Here is a 19,457-nt window from a genome sequence, read left to right on the forward strand (position 1 = left end):
AAGGAAAATAGGCTGCTGGCAAACTGTGGCGCACTTGCAGAAATGTTTATGCGCGTTGTCATTGCTCAATAAATCAATAAATGAATGAGTTCTTCCAAGCCATAACTCGCTAGCTTTTTATATTCTCTTCTTATGAAACAAACACACCTGACCAAAAATGTGTCACTCTCTTGTAACATAACAACAGCTCACATCAGCTGCAAAATAAGGCATACTAAAAAATGATTTTTAATTCCATAAGTTAACATCTTTGTAGGTCACGGGGCCAGCATCTCACTAAGTATGTACAGTAGATCGTTTCCATTGAGTTATTGCTGCAAATGGAGCCAAAGATGCCAAGTGTTGATAATGTCCCTGGCTATTAGTTATGTTATGAATTACATTCTATGACAGGGCCTAATAAATCTAAAACTGATGGTCCATTTTGGAGAAAAATACTTTGCTCATTGGCAGCATTCAGATTTTTTATTACTTCTGACACCTCCAGAAAGCCTGCAATGCTTTATTTCTGTCTACTGGTGCCAGGGTGCTGAATAAGGCGTGAAAGCTTCAGGGTCTGGATGTAATGAGCGCTCATTTAAATCCTCACTATCATGATTAACAAGTAAGGATTATATATATTTTTCTCCACGTTTGAAGGAATTGTAGATATTTCTTTTGACTTACAATACAATACGTCTGATCGTGTTTTCTCTTCTCGCAGCTCGGAGACCATTTTACTTGTGTGTTAGAAGGACAGCCTTGACCTTGACAAATAACATTCTTATCCGTGATGTTGAGTAATTGTGCATGGAAATGTCATAGTGGGTGAAGTAGCTGAGGTAAAATGGAGAACAGTACTTGGCTGTAACCAGTAGAGTGCTTGTGCAGTTCAGTCAGTTGGCCCAAATGGCCATTGTCAAATGTGAGACATCCATGCGTCCATGTAAACTTCTACGATGACACAACTCCACTGACAAGCATTACTCTGCTCAATGCACAACTGGAATCAAAACAGGAGTTCAGAACATGAAAAGAGAGAACCTCCAATCCATTCAAAATAATATTTAAAGATATAAAGCTGATTGAGGAATGTCCAATCATAGTTGTGAATTCTTATTTACACAGTCTTTTATTTGCAGACAGCCTGCATCACATACAGTATAAAGGCCACACTAGGTGTGAATTCAGCCATTCACATGCCCCCCCCAAAAGTTAAAAAACAAAGTCAGAATAAATGGGGTCAGGCTGCCTTTATGAAAAATTAATACGCAATATAAAATTCAAGGTAGTCAGACAGTGATGATTAGTGTCTACTCATAGATGTCCGACTAATAATAGCGACGAGGTGCTCACTAATCTTGTGATAATGTGGGTGTTGATAAAGTGAGGGAATGGAGGAAGGAGGGGGGTAAAAAAAAGTCACACTTTTTTTTTCTCACTAGGCAGGCTAGTATGCCATTAGTGCAAAGCGCCAAAACTAATGACAACAAAGAAGCACTACACAATGTTTGGCAGCGATGGATGGGCACAATAGTCATTTAATTGATTGTGATAAATGATGTCGATTATTTTTAGCTGATTGTTAAGTCATTGTTGTTAATATTGCTGAACTGTGTTTGAAAACATCCATCCATGCATCCATAAATTTTTATATTCCGCTTCTCCGCATTTTTGTAAATGAGCTGAGCATATCTAAAAATAATAGCAAGTTACATTTTCTTGAGGTAAAAGAAAAAAAATAAACCAGAATGGTAGACATCATGGATTAAGCATGGAGCAAAATTACAGGAAGACAGAAGAAAATTAACTAAGACATGACAAATGAGGAAAAGAGATAAAAATGTAAAAACCCCTGTGGGTAGGTACACTGACAGTGAAAGGAGCAGGAGATGGGTGGGAGGGAGTCTATGCCCAAAACTTTCATTACGAAGTCAAATTTGTGCAGATGAGTGCATGCTAAATGAAATCTCTACACCACTATTTATATAACTCCCTCATTTGCGCTTTTCACACTGTCTAAATCTTCTGCTAATCTCACAGCACATTTGTCACAAATTCTGAATAACACAACTGACCAAGTGCACGTTTACATGCCAGTACGCAACCACAGCTTTCAAAACTCCTCGATACCTTGAAATAGGGCCTGTATCATCCTACTACCGATATTTGGTATCAGTACTCGCCCACTTAAAACACACTGAAAAACTATGAGTGTATGTGTGCGTGTGTGCATGATCGTCTGTCATGTTTTTCTTCCTTATCTGTGAGGAAGTAGCGCTGGCTTCTCACTCCTATGGCAATATCGTCTAACAACTTCCCGTCTCACAAAATAACAACCAATCCAGCGAGAACAGGAAAAGGGAAAATGCTGTTTAGACAATGTTGGCTGATTGCCCATCAGGAAAAGGGTGGTGTTTGGCTGATATTAAAAGTACAAAAGTTAAATGTCAAGTTAATCTGTAACAGTACAAATGGTTGAAAAAAAATACAAGGATGGAAAGTTTTGCAACAGTTTTCTATCTTGATTTCTTTGACATTGGTGATCTCCATTAGTGTCAAACTGCAGTGCAATATACCAAACAGGACAGATAGTATGTTGTTTGGACGTTTGCTACGGATGACCTCATGTTTGAGAAACAAGGCCATTGTGCCTCTTGACTGTTTGCATTTTACACATTGTACTTAATCTTGTCATTCACTGACAATAAAGAAATAAGGATTTTGGGTTCAGGATTAAATTCAACTTTTATTATATACAAGTTGCACCTGAATATATTCTAAGTTGCTAGATGAGACAAACTGAAAAAAAATGTGATGTATGGTCTGAAAACGACGGTATTAACAAATCATTGGAAATGTAATTGGGATCTCATCAGTGAGATATTATATGGACATAAATATTGGGACACACTTCTCGGAATGGAGTTACACTATTGGTTAATTCTTGATTTAGTGCTTATATCAATTTTAGCTATTATTATTATTATTTTCAACCACGTCTGAAATTTCTCTAATAGATCTATTGAAAAACGCCACTGGCCGCTGACAGAACTTGTTTTTCCTTTTTAATGATGCGTGCACCATTTATTGTAACATTCAGTGCTCCAATTCCACATGCAATTTAACTTTGTGAGAGCTGTTTGGAGAAAGCCACTTAGTGTTCCCAAAGCACAAAGCACATTTAACAAAAGCCTTGGTAGGTTTGTTGTCTGGAACCATGACTTCGAACCTATCAAGCTTCTAAGAAGTCACACAAAAGTGCCGTGATGGTTGTCAAAGTGGGCAGCAGGAGATGGAGGAAGGAGCAGCTACTAGATGAGGGTGACGTGGCTAAAATTACAGTTCAGTGAGAAGGAGACAGATGACCTGACTAGAAATGGCGTAGTCTGGCAATATTCTCTCACGTCTACTGCTTCTAGCTGACGGTGATTTGCCGTTTTCTATACGTTATCTTCACTTGATTATGTGAGCAAGAACTAAGCAACTCCACATGATGCTTGCAATTTGTTTTTCAACTATAATTAAAAATGGTACATCGAGTAAAAACAAATTAGGTCACTCTGATTTGGTTGCCCCAGAATTTTTACTTTTTTTTCCCCATATGTTTACACGTTTTTTTTTTTCCCTCGATGCATTTCAATAGACGTCGAATGAAACCGAATGAAATTCTGGGCCAGAAAATCCAACAAGAACCAAGTCAATATGCTGCAATTGATTATATTTTTTTAATGTTCCCCTGAAACCATTTTCTTTCTTTTCCAATCATTACACAATGCAGAAGTACAGCACTGAACAAATGCAATGTATTTGCCAATGTACAAGTGACCTTTATGCCAGCTACATCAGAGAACACACAAAGTAGACACCATTGCTATCCAACCACCACCCAAAGCAAAGTTCACATCCTAAATGACACACACAATCCAGAAGGTATTTTCTTGGACTACAAGGGGAAAAATGCTGTTTTTGTTTTTTTACATTACCTGCCAATCACATAGTATGTCCCCTAAGGCAGATACGAAAAAAAGAAGCCAATCTCATGAGCTGCACCGAAAATAACGGTACGGCCGAGCTTGTCAAAGGCGAGTTAGAGGGAGTCTGTGGCCAGCACATTTGTGACTGATAGGTCAATAGTCATTAGCTGCAGGAGCTACTAAGATGAATGTGTGTTTGGTGTTTACTGTACGTAGAGTGTAATCGCTGATGCTGCAGCTCAATGTAACACAGGGCCAGTCTGGCGAAGAAATAAACGTTTGTGAAAAGTAAAGAGGTAGTTAGAGGAAAGGAATTTGTTACATGTAATTTCATGATGTGTCATATCGGAAACCTGAGCAGGCACACAAAATTTATACCCCGAATTGTTTGTTTCTCATGTAGCATTCAAATAGAATTCACTCATTTGTTACTTGCTGAAACTGAAAAGGAAAGGAAATGTCTGTATCGTAGATATAAACAAAAGGAACATTCACAAGCACCCCTCCTCAAGATGTTGCCTTCAGGCTGAGCAGCAGACGAAATGTTTGTTTTGACAAATAAGCTCTGCGGTCGCTGGTCCTTAGCCATCACATTTAAAAAAAAAAAAATGTTTATTTGTCAACCTGAAAATATATACACTGCTCCTTACTCTCATAATGTGTTTTATTTGTTGTTATTGATTAACAGTAGAGCATTATAACTACAGGAAGTGAAAATGGAAAACTATCTCAAGTATGACAGCTACCATATCTCCAGGAAGACTTTCTATGACATTTTAGTGTGTTTGGTTTTGGCTTCGCCCTGAAAACAAGCAATGATGGACCTGGAGGAAGTAGCCAAAACATATAAAGCAAGTAAAATAATCTTCCCTGTCTGACTAAAAGAACTGTTTAAATAGTCAACATTCCCAAAGACCTTCAAAAAAAAAAAAAAAAAAACCTTCACCCTTTATGAAACTTTGCTTGGTGTACTGGAGCACAGTCAAGATGGAACAAAAAGGCTATAAAATTCTTGCCAGCTAGTTCTCGAGCTAGTTTAATAAGGAAATACAATAAAAGCAAACCTTACAATTGAAATAATAAATCTGAGCAAAACTGAACCATGAAAGAGCAGAGTGTAGGAAGAAAAGAGGCAGCATGTACAACACTGTAAAGACACTCAGAATGTGTTTGTATTAGAAGTGTCTAAATGCATCGGATGATTGACAACTAATCGATTTTAAAATTAATAGGCAACTATTTTAAGAAATGAGTAGTTATTTGGAGCCATTGTTTATCTTAAAATTGTCCAACTTGTCTGTTTCAACCTCTCATCTATAATGATTCATTTGTGAAAGAAGACATTTGAATTATCTTTTGTGTTTAATAAAAATAAGACATTTGCACACATCTGCTTTTACTTTGGAAAAGAATTATAGAACCAGTATCTGAATCAGTTTAAAAAAAAAATGAGTTCAACATCACTACCTCTTGTGATATAAGTCTTGTAGTGCATTTTAATGCAAAATGTTATATAATTGTTCAATTAATCAATATAATAAAACAATTACTCGATAGTGACAAAATCAACTTTTTTTTCTATCAAAAATATATGCATATTTAATATTTCCCTGTCAGATGAGGCAATGGGAGGATAATCTCAATAAGGCTTGAGCTCAATAAAGGTAAAATGATGTCAGTGATTTGTGTCTGCCAGGTTTTTAGCTCAAGAGTGGGCCATTACATTTTGGGGTGGATCCAAATCAAGGGGGGAATGTAATCCTAGCACTTTATTTCTTATAATCTAGGCCTGACAGTGATCTATCCATCTATGCATTTTCCATATTGCTTATCCTCATTCCAGTTGCAGGTAAACTGTAGCCAATCCCAGATGACCTTGGGAAAGAACTGGAATGCATCCTGGGCTTGTTGCCAGTCCGTTATATCAAATACAATAGAATGACCAAAATTGAGCATTTTGCCCAAAAAATTTCCTAACATTCTTTGATAAGTGCAATACGTAAATGTTGTGTACGCAACACACTTACACACAGAACATCAAACTATGTGAAATCACTGTTGAATGAATGAAATTATGTTTTGCTTCTGTTAAGCAATGTTTAATGCTTTCACAGTAGTTACAGTTTTTGACTCCCAAAAAGTTGAACACTGTCATATTCTTGTCATTGTCCATTATTTTGGCAGTTAGTTTCATTTCCTACTTACTTGTGTGGCAGATAATGTTAAAAGATGGGATTTGTCAGTTGAGAGGAAGTGAGGAAACAAGCAAAGTATTTTCATTTAATGCGGTGAGCATATTACTCCGCCATCTAAATAACCTTTGTTATTAGGTCACAAGAATCCACTGATTTTGTTTTAATCCTCACAAATGGGGATTTAATATAGGGATTAAACAGTCATACAGTGTTTGAAACAAAAGTCATTTTAGGGTTTGTCTTTGTGAAGGGCAAAATACCACGGGTTTATAATAGCTTTAATTTTTCATTAGACTTTGTTTTTATTTTGTTATGACTTTTGTTTTTCTTAAAATCAATTTCTTTTATTAATTTTTATAGTATCTTAGGTCATTATGATTAGCTTTTATCTTGAGCAAATTCTTTCTTTGAGTTCATTTTTTATTAGTGTTTTTATATATGGAGTTTTTCAAGTGAAAGATAAAAAAAAAAAGCATTGTAAAAAAATTCTTGACCCCAGCAATACCAAAATAAATACATTTAAAATGAAAACCAAAAACTCAATGAAAACAAAGGACACTTTTGTAATAATTATACAGTTTTAATTTTACAAACATTTACATTCAACTAGTTTTCATTTTTTTTAAGCATTTTTATTTAAATTAAGTTTTCAGTAACTATAATAACCATGATAAACACAAATGCATAGTGATAAAGCCCCCCCCCCCCACACACACACACACACACACAAATATCTCAGTCCTAAATGAGAGTTATGAGTTAAGTCCACAATGTGAAAGGAAACTGGAGAAACCAGAGAAACCCAATCCAGGCGCAAGGAGAACATGTAAACTAGACAGGAGGCAGGAGGTGAGATTCAAACCCTCAACCTCAGAATTGTGAGCAGCTGAACAGAACAATGTAACCGCTCTTCCACTGTGTAATAACATTGTGGGATTATAGTTTTGTTTTGTTTTAATTTAGGAGTTTAAGGTCAATTAAATCTTTTGTCTTGGATTAAAAAGCACTTTGCAAACCAGGGCAGAATTAAGTCGGCATTTGGAGTTATTTATTTTATGCGTATTTGTGTGCTTTGCTACAGTCTGGCAGGATAAACCGCTGGCTCGAAGTTAACCTTTCAATTTTGTCTGAACATAATTGAAAAACATACTCTCAAAGGATAGTCAGACAGACACTTTTTCTGTTCTGATATGTTCCTTTATGTAAGTATGAGTGTTTTATTGTTATCATTTTCACATTTCCTCCCTCATATCAGTTCAAATGTAATTGTGTATATTAAAAACAGGAAATCTGAAAAAATTTAGGAGGCTCCCTTAGCATTGTATTATGGTTTTAATGATTTAAGTACCAGCTCAGTGGCCTAAGAGGAGAGTGTCCGCCCTGAGATTGGGAGGTTGTGGGTTCAAACCCCTGCCGAGTCATACCAGTGACTATAACAATGGTACCCATTTCTTCCCTGCTTGGCACTCAGTGTAAGGGGTTGAAATGGGGCCCCCCCCCCCTGCTGCTCACGTGGGACTTTCAGTTCATCCTCACGTTCTGCAGGAGCCTGATCATTGAATCAGGTGCGTTTAACGAGGGAAACTTGGAAAACATGGAGGAATGCGGCCCTCGAGGACTGGACTTGGACACCCCTGTTAAAAGGCGGCTCGGTGGCGCACTGGGTAGCACGTCCGCCTCACAGTTAGGAGGGTGCGGGTTCGATTCCACCTCCGGCCCTCCCTGTGTGGAGTTTGCATGTTCTCCCCGGGCCCGCGTGGGTTTTCTCCGGGCACTCCGGTTTCCTCCCACATTCCAGAAACATGCTTGGTAGGCCGATTGAAGACTCTAGATTGTCCCTAGGTGTGAGTGTGAGTGTGAGTGCGATTGGTTGTCTGTCTCTGTGTGCCCTGCGATTGGCTGGCAACCAGTTCAGGGTGTCCCCCGCCTACTGCCCGATGACGGCTGGGATAGGCTCCAGCACGCCCGCGACCCCCGTGGGGACTAAGCGGTTCGGAAAATGGATGGATGATTTAAGTCAAAATCGGGACACCATGAACTTGAAAATGTCAACATTCTAAATAATGGGATTTCTGTGCTTGGCTCTATCATTTTGTGGGGGGGGGGCAGTGAATAAGAAAGTCAGCAAGCCAGAACGGCCATAGAGGACAAAAAAAAGGCATCACATTCACCATTTAGAACTCTGTGATTGTTCAGGTTTTGCAATGACTCCAAAAAGGAACAGAGAGACAGCCCAAGGATGACATTTTACTGTTGCTAACCTCTCAAGCTGTAATGATGGAGGTCTAAATCATCTCTTCAGGTCAACAGTCTGTATAATGGCCCGAATCTATACCTGACTGTATCTGTTCCATTTGCACAGCCTGTTGTTTTTCTTAGTCCTCCTGCGTTAGATAATACCATTATCACATCAAAACTGCGGGCAATTAAATGTAGATTACACTGTAATTCGGAGTCTGGTGCATTAGTCTTTGCTCCATCACAGAGCTATCTAATACAACTCTAATGCATTCGGACAGTATCCCACACTAATCCTTGGTAATGTTCAGTGCTGCACCTCACCAGGGATTAAGTGAGCCCTCTCACTTTTAAAAGCATTCTGATCCTGACCAAAAGCAGGATGCACCTCTAAAAGGTACACCTTTCAGAGGTGCCGCTTAGAGCATGAGCTCAAAGAAGGATTTGTTTTCCCTTGCGCATTAGCCTCACAACAACATGCAAATCCAGGTCAAATCTTTTCCACAGAGGTTTGTCATGCTTGCTAACATCTGCTGCATACGCTGACCTGTGACAAACCACCTTTGCGTTAAGTTAACGTAGCCTTCAAAACAGCAAAAGGGGAAAATGCATATCAAGGGACTCCATGAACACAGCAGGGTTGAAAACATAAATTGTCTGGGCAGATGTGGAATTTCCAGCAACACAAAGTATGATTCTATTTTTTTTCACTGCAAAGCAATTAGACATCTGCTAGGCCCTTAATGATCCAATTAAGGGTCCTTTCAAGCTCTTCCACCACTATGTTGGCTATCATGATCCAAGATATTGAAGGACTGCTTTTTGTATGCCACTGTCTTTGTTCAATTACGACGAGAATAATTGACTTTGCGTTATCTTTGGAATTCTATTACACTACCACATGCAGTTGCACTAAAAGGCAACAAGTTTTAGAAATGACATCCCTCAAAGTGTATATATGATGCTTGTATTTGTTTCTGCACAACAGGAGGATGGCCAACATTCTGTGCACAAAGGCTTAGCGACTTAGGGGACGGACAACGATGGAGCTAGATGAAAACTTGATATCATCCGGAACATTAAGCATTAATAGTCAAAGTAATCCACGGGTGAATTGGGGCAACTGATGGCGACAATATGGTTGTTTTTCTTTAGAATGCTTGTGTCCATCCAAGCATGCATTTTTTTATTTACTGCTCGGTCACAGAGAGCCAATTCCACCTGATTTAGTCCACTTATCAACAGTCAATCACAGGTCAATGGTGTTTTGTACTGTCAGTCAAAGGTTTTATTTATTCTTGAGAAGTAAGGATGTCATGGGGCTGATGGCTGATAATACAGTATGATCAAACAACTGTTGTCTTCTCTTCCACCGAAGTTTGCTAAGGTTTCCCTTTCTAGACATGCCTTTCTAAAAAAACAAGACTTTCTATACTATGCGCTTTCAAGGTTAACGCAATTCCCAAAGTATGTACCCTTAAGTCCACGTAAAATCAAGATTTAGGTGTACTAATAAGATGAAATGAACAGCAGAGACATGACACACAAATACTTAAACAAACTTGCAGGAAAAAAAACATTAACAGTGGTCCGATGGTTCGGGGCCATCACATGACTGTGTCGGTTCAACTTAAGTTCACTGATGCTGGCCTGATTGGGATATTGTACAAATTTCATGAATAAATATGATATAATCAACACATTCTTTCCTTTTTTAAAATACCTAATAGCCAATATTTTGAGTTTTATCCATGAGAATCGATCAATCGTTTACCCAAGCTCTGCATATTTGATTGCTCTCATTATGGTCACTGAGTCTAAAAGCTTCACTATTTCATCCACATGTATAATTATCATTTTCATAAAGTATTGTTTTAAATCACAGACATCATGGATTTTTATCATATTGAGTTATCATAAGCATACACACAAGTATGAAGGTATACAAAACCCACCTTCAGAAGAACTGACTGCAAACTGTGTTGACTGTGCAAATCATTTTACTCTGTCTCTTCGCAACGTGGCTCAGGTGTTAGAGTCATAGCATGGGGAGATGAGTGTGAAACTATTTTTTTTCAATCTCATCATCATAATTGGAAAATACGGAATGTTTTGTATTCAGTCAATCTTCAACTGGAATGCTAATGGAGAATGGGTTCTGGTGGGTTTTGCAAAATGATTCCAGCAAACCTGCACATCTGATTTTGTCAGAAAGATATTGCAAGTTATCGATTATTGATTACCAGTTCAAGTACCAATACAAATTCTTAGCGATCAGTAGGCTATATGTGCTGTAAAAAAATAAATAAAAAAATCATGCATCTTGAATAAATTGAAAAAACTGGTGCAGAGTTGTAACCTCACAGGATTTTCAAACATGGCCACACAGAAAAGTAAAACCATCCCAGGGTTTGATTTGACAGGCCAACACAAGGTCAGTGTAATAGTCTATGTCAATGCAAACAATCCAGCTTAGGGACCGAGCAAGCCCGACCGACAGAGGCCTAGTTTGCTTGCAGACAAATGTGACAATTTGCAAGCCGTTGATGTAACAGCATCCATTAACCGGTGCAGACAGGGATTGCATCCTTTTGCCCACATAAAACTAAAAAATTAATTTGTGCAAACGAGCACACTTACGACAGGCAAATGACAAAACAGGTGGCCCGGTTCATGAAAACCCGAGTCATTCATTCGTATATTCATATGACAGCAGGAACATGGGCATCATCCCAGCGCTGAAAGCCTCTCATCAAACAGTGACACGGCCAACACGATGCGTCTTCTGACGCCTGAAGACAAGTGAGTGTTTATCAAAGTGTGGTTCAGGTTTCCCTAGAGACTCACGAGGTGATCAAATACAGAATCAGCAAGAGTGGCGCTGTAGCAAATATCACCGTGCCATTTAAAAGTGTACTTAGACACACATACAGTGTACTCACTCGATGAGCACGTGGTCCTAAAGAGGCTGACGACTATGACATGAACACTACCCGACGTGTATTATATGAATTTAGCGCAAATGCACATTGAGAATTGAGGTGATAAATAATGCAGCTGCCATGATGGCTTGGTCTCTTCTTAATGCGGCTGAATTGATTAGTGGGGAACAGGAAGAGATGTGAGAGAGGCTTTCGGAGAAATCCAAACTGCATGACAAATTTGGTAAGGGTTGGTTTAAAGCAAAAACATGCAGAGGTTTTTTTTTTTGCACATGTTGTATGATGCTGTTAGGTGAGAAAGTTGCAAGCAAATATCCAAATTTGAATCGGAAAGTGATCTCGTAGGATTTTAGACGCAATGCGACAGTTCAGACCATCTTTCACAATTACAACCTGCAACATAAACTTCATTTTAAAGTATCAACATGAGGAAGCAGTTCTTGAAGGAAGGAAGAAACAAGCCTGAAAGCCAACCTGCATGTCGTAAGAACATAATCGCCAAAAAGTCCATAAAAAAAAAACAGCAGCATCACTTTTTGAGGGACAGAGGAGCTTTAAATGTATGTTCTGTACATTTCGCCTTCTAAACACAATACATGCGTATATTTGGCGACTCGGCTTTGCGAGTGTTGTATCTTGATGCCAGAGACAACCAAGCAGTTGAAAGATCTTACCTCCAGGAACCCTGTCATATGAAATTACGCCCAAAAGACGAGATACGAGTGCCGAATTGACCACGAGTGCTAATTTACGCTGTTTAAATGGCAAGCGATGAAGAGATCTGACAAGAGGGGGAGTGAAGCGCCATAGGCACTCAGAGAAAATGCACAAAGTGATGCTCATGGCTTATAACAAGTGTCAACGCTGCTGTGGACGTCACAGAGCATACAAGGAACATGGATTCAAAGGGCCAAAGAATTATTTATGCTTTGTTGACAGGAACTGTGAGAGGGGTGAAAAGTATGTTCAAGATGCATCTTCATCTTTTCATTTCATATTTCATCCATTAAATTCCATTCGGTCCATCCGTTTTCTGAACCATGCTTGATCTTATTTTTAATCAAAAGTATAGTCATTTTTTTGTACCAAACTGCTCAGCCATCAAGTTTAATCCAAACTATAGTTTTAATACGCGATTCATCACATTTTAGGGTTGAGAATTTGCATTTTGAATGTGTTTCTGCTGCTAACAGTCAACATACCCTTTACAACAGGCATGCACTCTATTTTAAATGTCTGCCTTTCAGTGCTTGCACAATACAGGGAATTTTAAAAAGAATCATTTTGAGAACCTTTCTTTCACTTGTACTTTTGTTCTCTAAAACACAGCCAGGTTTACCAGGAGCCAAAAAGACAACAAATGTTTCTATTTTTATTTAAAAACAGACTGATGTGAGCAAACCCTAACTCACCAACTTTATCTGTCTGTAAATTTGTGTTTAGAAGGAAATGTGTGCTTGTGAAAACTATCAAGCTAAATTGTTTCCTCTGTTGACAAGCTCTATTATAGATTCAGGATGAAGCAGAGGAAACAGACCAAGATGCTGTTTGGACAAGTTACCAGTGCAACAATATCAGGTAAAGGCAGAATGTGTGTTCTGAGCACATGAACACTGGTGAAGTTTACCTTTCAACTGTCAACAAAGGCCGTCGTCCACGATTCTGAGCACTGTTCAAACACTGAGCAGTTACTGTTTTCTTGACATTTGTTAAGTTGATGCTTTGAATACAGATGACACACATGACTGTAAAAGGGTCATCTGTGTGTGTGCAAGTTACTTCAATTATGGTTAAAGGCAAGGTGTCATGTTTGAATGTTAAGTGCTCAATGGAGCACAAAGATCATCCTCTTCTCCCAACCAGTCAATGCAAGAAAGGTTGTTTCTGTGTTTTTTTTTTGATTATTTGTATTCATGTGAATCATGGACAAAAGGTCAGTCACTCAAGAGCTGGCGGTTTTTAAAAATGATGGATGAGTAAAGATAAACAGATAAAAGTTCACAGTGATGCTTACCTATGCTAACTACTTCAAATAGAAGTACGTACTACCAATAAAAAAACATCTATACTTGTGAGATGTTCTCTTTTTATGCTGTTTGAGATCATATGGCAATGAATGTGAATTAGATTACATCACATCTTGAATAAAGACTGAAAAGTTTCTGCAAGCACTTCACAACTCCAGTTAGGGCAGCTACTGTAGCACAACTTCAGATCGAGAGAAGAATGTTAAGCAGGATCTAAATAAAACAGGTCAAGGGAGAGAACCACTGAAGGTAAACTGTGCTGAGGGATGGCGACAGGCCAAGGCCAAGGCTTTGAAACATGACTCGGCAGGAAACGTTGGAAAGATTGTTCAAGAGGCAGATAGCATCAAGACGTGTTGTTTACACAACATTTCATTGCTAGTGTCATGTGGTGTCAAAAAGAGAGAGAAAGACTGATTGAGTCTACATTTTTGCATAAGTTCCTGACTAGTAATGTGTTGTGTATGAATGCCTCTACTCAGTCTGAAGATGTCGGACACTGTGTACCATGGCGCGCTGAGATTTATCACTAACTGCGAATTTCTCACTCACCATTGGAACGTTATACTCTAAAGTCAGTTGGGTTCTTTCGTTTTAAAGCTTGGCACATTTTCATCAATTCTAGGCTACAGTCCAGAGTTCCTTTCCCAAGGTCTGAGCTGAACTGGAAAAGAAGGTAATTGGGAAGAAAATGATGGACAGTCTTCAATCCAACCTATTTTCTTTTTTAAATATATTTTGTTAAATGCCCACCCTGTACAAACGTTGCCACTGTGCTCGCAATGAAGATTATCTTATATCATCTCATTTTGACTTTGAGGAGTAAATTGATGCTCTAAAATGTCAACTGATGAAAATCTCTCTTTCATGAATATTTCGTCAAAACTGATCTATGGGGGGGGGGGGGGGCAAGTCATCAAAATGTCCTGCTTATGACACTACCCATAAGTGTGATCTAATATGGCGCAATCCCTATTTTTAGTCAAAGGACATTTACGGGGATGAAAATGAAATGTCAATCCAGTTACAGAAATGTCACCCTCCCGTTTATCACCTTGTCATTTTTCGAGGAGTGACTGAGAGCCCGCCTGGCTCTGCTGGAGCACCTGGCCTCCATTTTACAAAAGCACCTCAGTGTTAATAATTTATGGCCAAACAGATCTTCCAAAGTGAGGCCCTTTCCAACTTTTAAAAGTTGCAGCGGAAACGATCACTCCTTGATAAGGTGGTCATTATTTATTCAACATGTCTGGGAAGGGAATTTATGAAAAGTGAAGATGACATGGCCACTTGAGATTCGTTTTTCTCTCCTGGGCTACGTTGAGGCGACGCAGTGTTTAGCGGTGGTTAGCGAGTCTGCACAACATGACTGCCAACCAGCTCAGGGTGTGTCAACCCAAAGTCAGCAGGGATTGGCTTCAACTAACCAGCGACGCTAATAACGAACTCTGATGTCAAGTTAACTCATTCTATTATATGTGACACTTCAATCCATAAAACTCCCCTCTATGTTTATTAGAAAGATGTGTTGAGCCAAGACTTGTGAATGTGTCATTATCGCTGACACTCATAAGAAAAGCTCATAATTACTAAGGTCAACTGTCCGGCAAGGTGTTTATCTAGCAATGTTGCAAAAATACCTCAAATGCTGGCGTTGACAATGATGGTGAGTGGAAGCTCTGAGTGGAATGCAGTGTTAACAACATATACATATGTGACAAATAATGCACAAATACCTTCAGCTTATTTTATGTTTCATTAGTGATGCATTCAGTGACACGTTTAAGGGAACTACAGTTAACCAGTAACACCGTAGCAAGTAAGAACTCCTGCAATGCCATTTATAACCTTTGAAAATGAAAAACACTCAACCTTGATTTAGAAGTAAACTGTTATGCATGTTGTGACAAGTGCCTGACATACAGTGCATCCGGAAAGTATTAACACTTCATTGTCTTCACATTTTCTTGTCACAGTTTTATTCCAGAAAGGATTTGATTTATTTTGGGGACACAGGTGGGTGAATGTTCAATCAATTGAATCAATAAAAACAAACATGTAGAGAATTACCCTCAAACTGTAAAAGAATTTCTATAACATTCCTGAAACAAATGTGGTTGGTTTATTTAGTTTTATTTGTGGAAAAGCTTTTTTTTTTTTAATCTAATTTAAAAAAAACAAGGCAATTAACTGATTAATAGCACAAAAATGAGAAATGGAGACACCAGTGAAAGCGACACTACTTCTTGATACTGCTTTAAAGAAACGGAATGCGCCAATCAGACTTTGAGAAATTTCCTATATCTGAGGAAGACCTCTTTGAGGAGTAGTAGAAATAAAACTCCATTCTGCATCTCAGACAAGCATTACTGGCATATTCCTCCATTTAATTACTTCTCAAATTGCATCAGTATGTTTGTGTGTGTTCTGCTTCACTTCCTGCCAAATTCAGTTCTTGCCATACAACAGCATATTGGAAACAATGTTGATTGAGGCCCACATCCTTCTGACCACATGTTTTGTGGTCGCGGAAACAATAAACACTATCCAGGTTGTGGGAAAACAATAGCTCCATGGCTGCAGAATCAAAAGCTAAACATGAGGTGGGTGTAAATGTTTGCCTGAATATGATGCCAAAGTTTCTGTTCAGTTACTTTCATGCATGACCACTTATTTAACCACAGCGACCACTGAACATGATCCACACGGTATGTGCGCACACACAAACACTCACACACTTACTGTCCACATAAAAATAAACACATCATCTTTGAACAAACCAGAACTGAAGTCAATTTGGATTACCTTGGCACTGAAATCCTTGTTTTCCAAAGCCCCTGTGGATGCAAACAAAGCAGGATTAAATGAGTTGACCATTTCCACTCACATAATCAGAAAGCCCTTAGCTTTTAATAACAACAATAGGCATTATGCGAGGGTCAGCACTTTGCATGACGTAAAACAAATAATCGTGAGGCGTTTGCTGGCAGTCTTTTAAAAGTAAAGCTACCCTAGCCTTATATTCACCACAAGACTACAAAGTCCAGGGATTCCACTGTGCACATGTTCAGCATTCTTTCAGTCTGGAATGGTTTTTATGGAAAGAGCTGGTGCAGTGTGATTCCTGCCAGACTTGCGAGAGAAGAGGTCCGGTCTGCTTAGCTGCATGATGTTGTGACAGTGAGTCCCGCCCAGAAAGCAAAGTGGACTCTCCCTGCTTCTTTTGATACAACGGTGCATTGGTACAAGTTGTTGCCTGTAACTGCAGGACATGTTTAGCTCTCTGGACTACAGACTAAGGAGTGCCATTAGGCAGTGCACATGCCTTGCTGTAAAACTGTCAAGGTCATAAACTGTAAGTAGTAAAGGCCATGAGATCATACTAGCACTTGCAAAAGTGGATGACTGTGAATATGGCTGGAACGCTACAATCTGAGATTGAGAATAAGAACCTGTTGGGGAAGATTGGACCATATCATTAAATAGCAGTCTAACTCACTACTTTTTTCCCCAGACCAGTAGCAATCAAAATAAATGTATGTATCCAATTAACTGTGTTTTTATTTGCCATTACTTCATGTGTGGGACAGGAATAATTAATTAAATTTTCATATGGCCACTTTAAGTAATTCTTCTTGTCATGTGTGTACAAATAAAACCGACCCTTTGATGACCCATTAATATGTAGCATTTATAGAAAGAAAGTTTGCATTTTAACTCCATGATTTTTAATACAGTGAAAACGGTTGAAACAGCCTTCCGTACATTGTCTATACCTCTCGTTCAGTTCAGTGATGCAGCAGTTAATAACTCTAACTAAACATGAGTAGCTATCCAGATCTTTAATGTATAAATGCATCTCTGGGGTGATAAAAGGGGGGAGACCCCTGCATTAAACCATGAAAAAACACATGGAAAAACTAAATTATTTTTTCTGGGATGTGAATCTCTTTACATCAACATCTATGGAGCTGACCTTCCAATGTTATTATTATTTTATTTGTTATTGATCTCTACTTGCTGTCAATCTAGCCAAACGTGACTGAGCTGCCAAGCAAACGCAATGAGTTGTATTTTCCTTTCCTCATTCATCATTGCCTTAACAAAAGTCACAAAACTTTAGAAGAAGCTGTGAAAATAGCCGGAATCTGTACTTTGGCACGGGGCGTACTTTCCATATTAATTTTCTTCCCCACCCAAAACTACTCCATATGTTTCCACTGTGGCAGTTTAGGGGGGGGGGGGGGGGGGGGGGACAATAGTAGTGCGGTATGCCTCGATGTGTGCCTCGGTAAGGGAAATAAATCATGACTCATCCAATATGTGCATCGGCTTTAGCAGGAAACATCGCAGTAAATGTTCTCTCTGATTCTAAATTTGCCCTAAATCTGTGTATTATTTATATAATAATTTATACTTTGAATCGCAACGGAACTTACAAGCTACATATGCACGCAATGTTTACACATGTTAAGTGCTTTATACGGCAAAATAAACAACATGGCCCTCCACATTTGGCACAGGGATCCCTGAGGAAGTCTGCTTCTTGACAGCTCAGTCGACAACAGGGTGAGATTTGCGGAATCAGGTGAGGGAAAGTTGCAAAGTAAAGTTGCGTAACATCATGGAGGAAGGCTCGGGGGCGCAAAGTTGCAATCCAATATGCAACAGGCTGCAAGCGTGGATGTGGCCGGGTTGGGTGGAGGCGGAGACGGATGGCTTACCAGATGAAGTCCGTGCAGTGGCTGCAGAAAGTCGGCTGCTTGAAGAACCTGGCAGTAAACTTGTGGTTCTTCACTTCGTGGACATTTTTCTGCCTCAGAGCACCTTTGCGAGCAAATCTATTCGCTACGTCCTCGTTGGACGACTCGATCAAACTTGTATCGGCCATGTTGAACGCAAGCAAGCTCCGGGTTGCTGTCTTGCGAGAGTGCCTGTGCCTTGCGCGGCGCTGAGTCGAGCCAAGCAGAGAGACACGCTGGGGACTTGGTGAGTGCGAGACTACGAGTGAGGGCTTTCCCCGCCTGTGGCTGCCACTGGACGACGCCGAGCTGTCAACTCAGAGCGCCGTCAAGTTAGCCAGATACATACTGTACGTCCGATATCCTTCAAAATAAAAGCATCTACATTTCTCCTGAGCCCCGCGACGTAGAAGGCCTTTAACTACAATTAACAGTCAACACAACACAGATTAGGATTTTTATTTTCTTGTTTGATTTTGTAGTAGGGTCATCCCAGATTTGAAGGACAATAGGACATTTTTATCCCTATGAAAATGGATCATTCACAAAACATGCACTTATTTGTATAAATTAAAGTTCTCCTGAGACGAACTGTATTTGTCACTGTAATAAAAGTGATTTCTAAAGCCATACATGTCCTGTTCCGTTTATCTTGTTCGGTGTCAGGGTGGTCGGAGAGTAGGACCGTATCCCGACTCCCGGCAAAAAATTGATGACACCCTGGATTGGACGCCAGTCAGTCAAAACAGGTATTGTGCATCCATTTTCAAAACCGCTTCTCCTGTTCAGTGTCACGGGAGGTGCTGGAGCCTATCCCAGCTGAAAATGGGCAAAAGGCAGACTACTGGTCGCCAGCCAGTTGCAAGGCACACGTAGAGACAAACGACCAGTCACACTCATGCACAGTCACTGAGCGAGAATCGATTCCACATGTGTACAACGACTTCCATCAGACACATTGATTTGTAAATATAAAACTGGTCAACATTTTTTTGTTACATCTTATTGCGGTTTAAATTATTTGCTTTTTCCTGATTTGGAAACTTCCTGTGATTCTTGAATGGTCCTCTCAACGCTGTCATGCTGCACAAGATTGAGACGCGATCCACGGTCATGCCCTGAAAATGCTGCATGATGCCGCCATCGTGCGGAAAACCAGAAAAGTACATTGTTTAAGACTGTCGGCGTTTTGAGGGGGAAAAGGACATGGGAAAACCAGTTTCCAGGAAGAAAAGAAGAAAAGTGAAATACTGCAATCGGAATGATGAATGAGGATAAGCACAAAAGATAATGGATGGGTGGATGGACGGATGGATGGATGAGTGTAATTCTACAAGAACATAGTAAAGCAACGGGA

At 39.4% G+C, this 19,457-nt stretch overlaps 1 protein-coding gene and 1 long non-coding RNA gene across 2 annotated transcripts in view; one reads left to right on the forward strand and one right to left on the reverse strand.

Moving 5' to 3' along the window:
- prkcaa (protein kinase C, alpha, a) overlaps positions 1-18,411 on the reverse strand; it is a 69,288-nt gene extending 50,877 nt beyond the window's left edge. The window contains exons 1-2 of the mRNA XM_088374802.1: positions 18,083-18,411; positions 16,164-16,195 (exon numbers count right to left, since the gene is read on the reverse strand). Of these exons, the coding sequence (XP_088230928.1) occupies positions 16,164-16,195; positions 18,083-18,249 (199 nt within the window). The 5' untranslated portion in view covers positions 18,250-18,411. The remainder of the gene's footprint in view (positions 1-16,163; positions 16,196-18,082) is intronic.
- Positions 17,860-18,730, forward strand: LOC148399263 (uncharacterized). The gene is made up of 2 exons (XR_015858256.1): positions 17,860-17,946; positions 18,030-18,730. It is a non-coding gene; the product is annotated as an uncharacterized LOC148399263 (long non-coding RNA).
- The last annotated feature ends 727 nt before the right edge of the window (positions 18,731-19,457 follow it).

The sequence above is a fragment of the Syngnathus floridae genome, chromosome 4 (assembly GCF_059516105.1).
Source record: "Syngnathus floridae isolate MCC-2025c chromosome 4, RoL_Sflo_1.0, whole genome shotgun sequence".
Lineage (NCBI taxonomy): Eukaryota > Metazoa > Chordata > Actinopteri > Syngnathiformes > Syngnathidae > Syngnathus > Syngnathus floridae.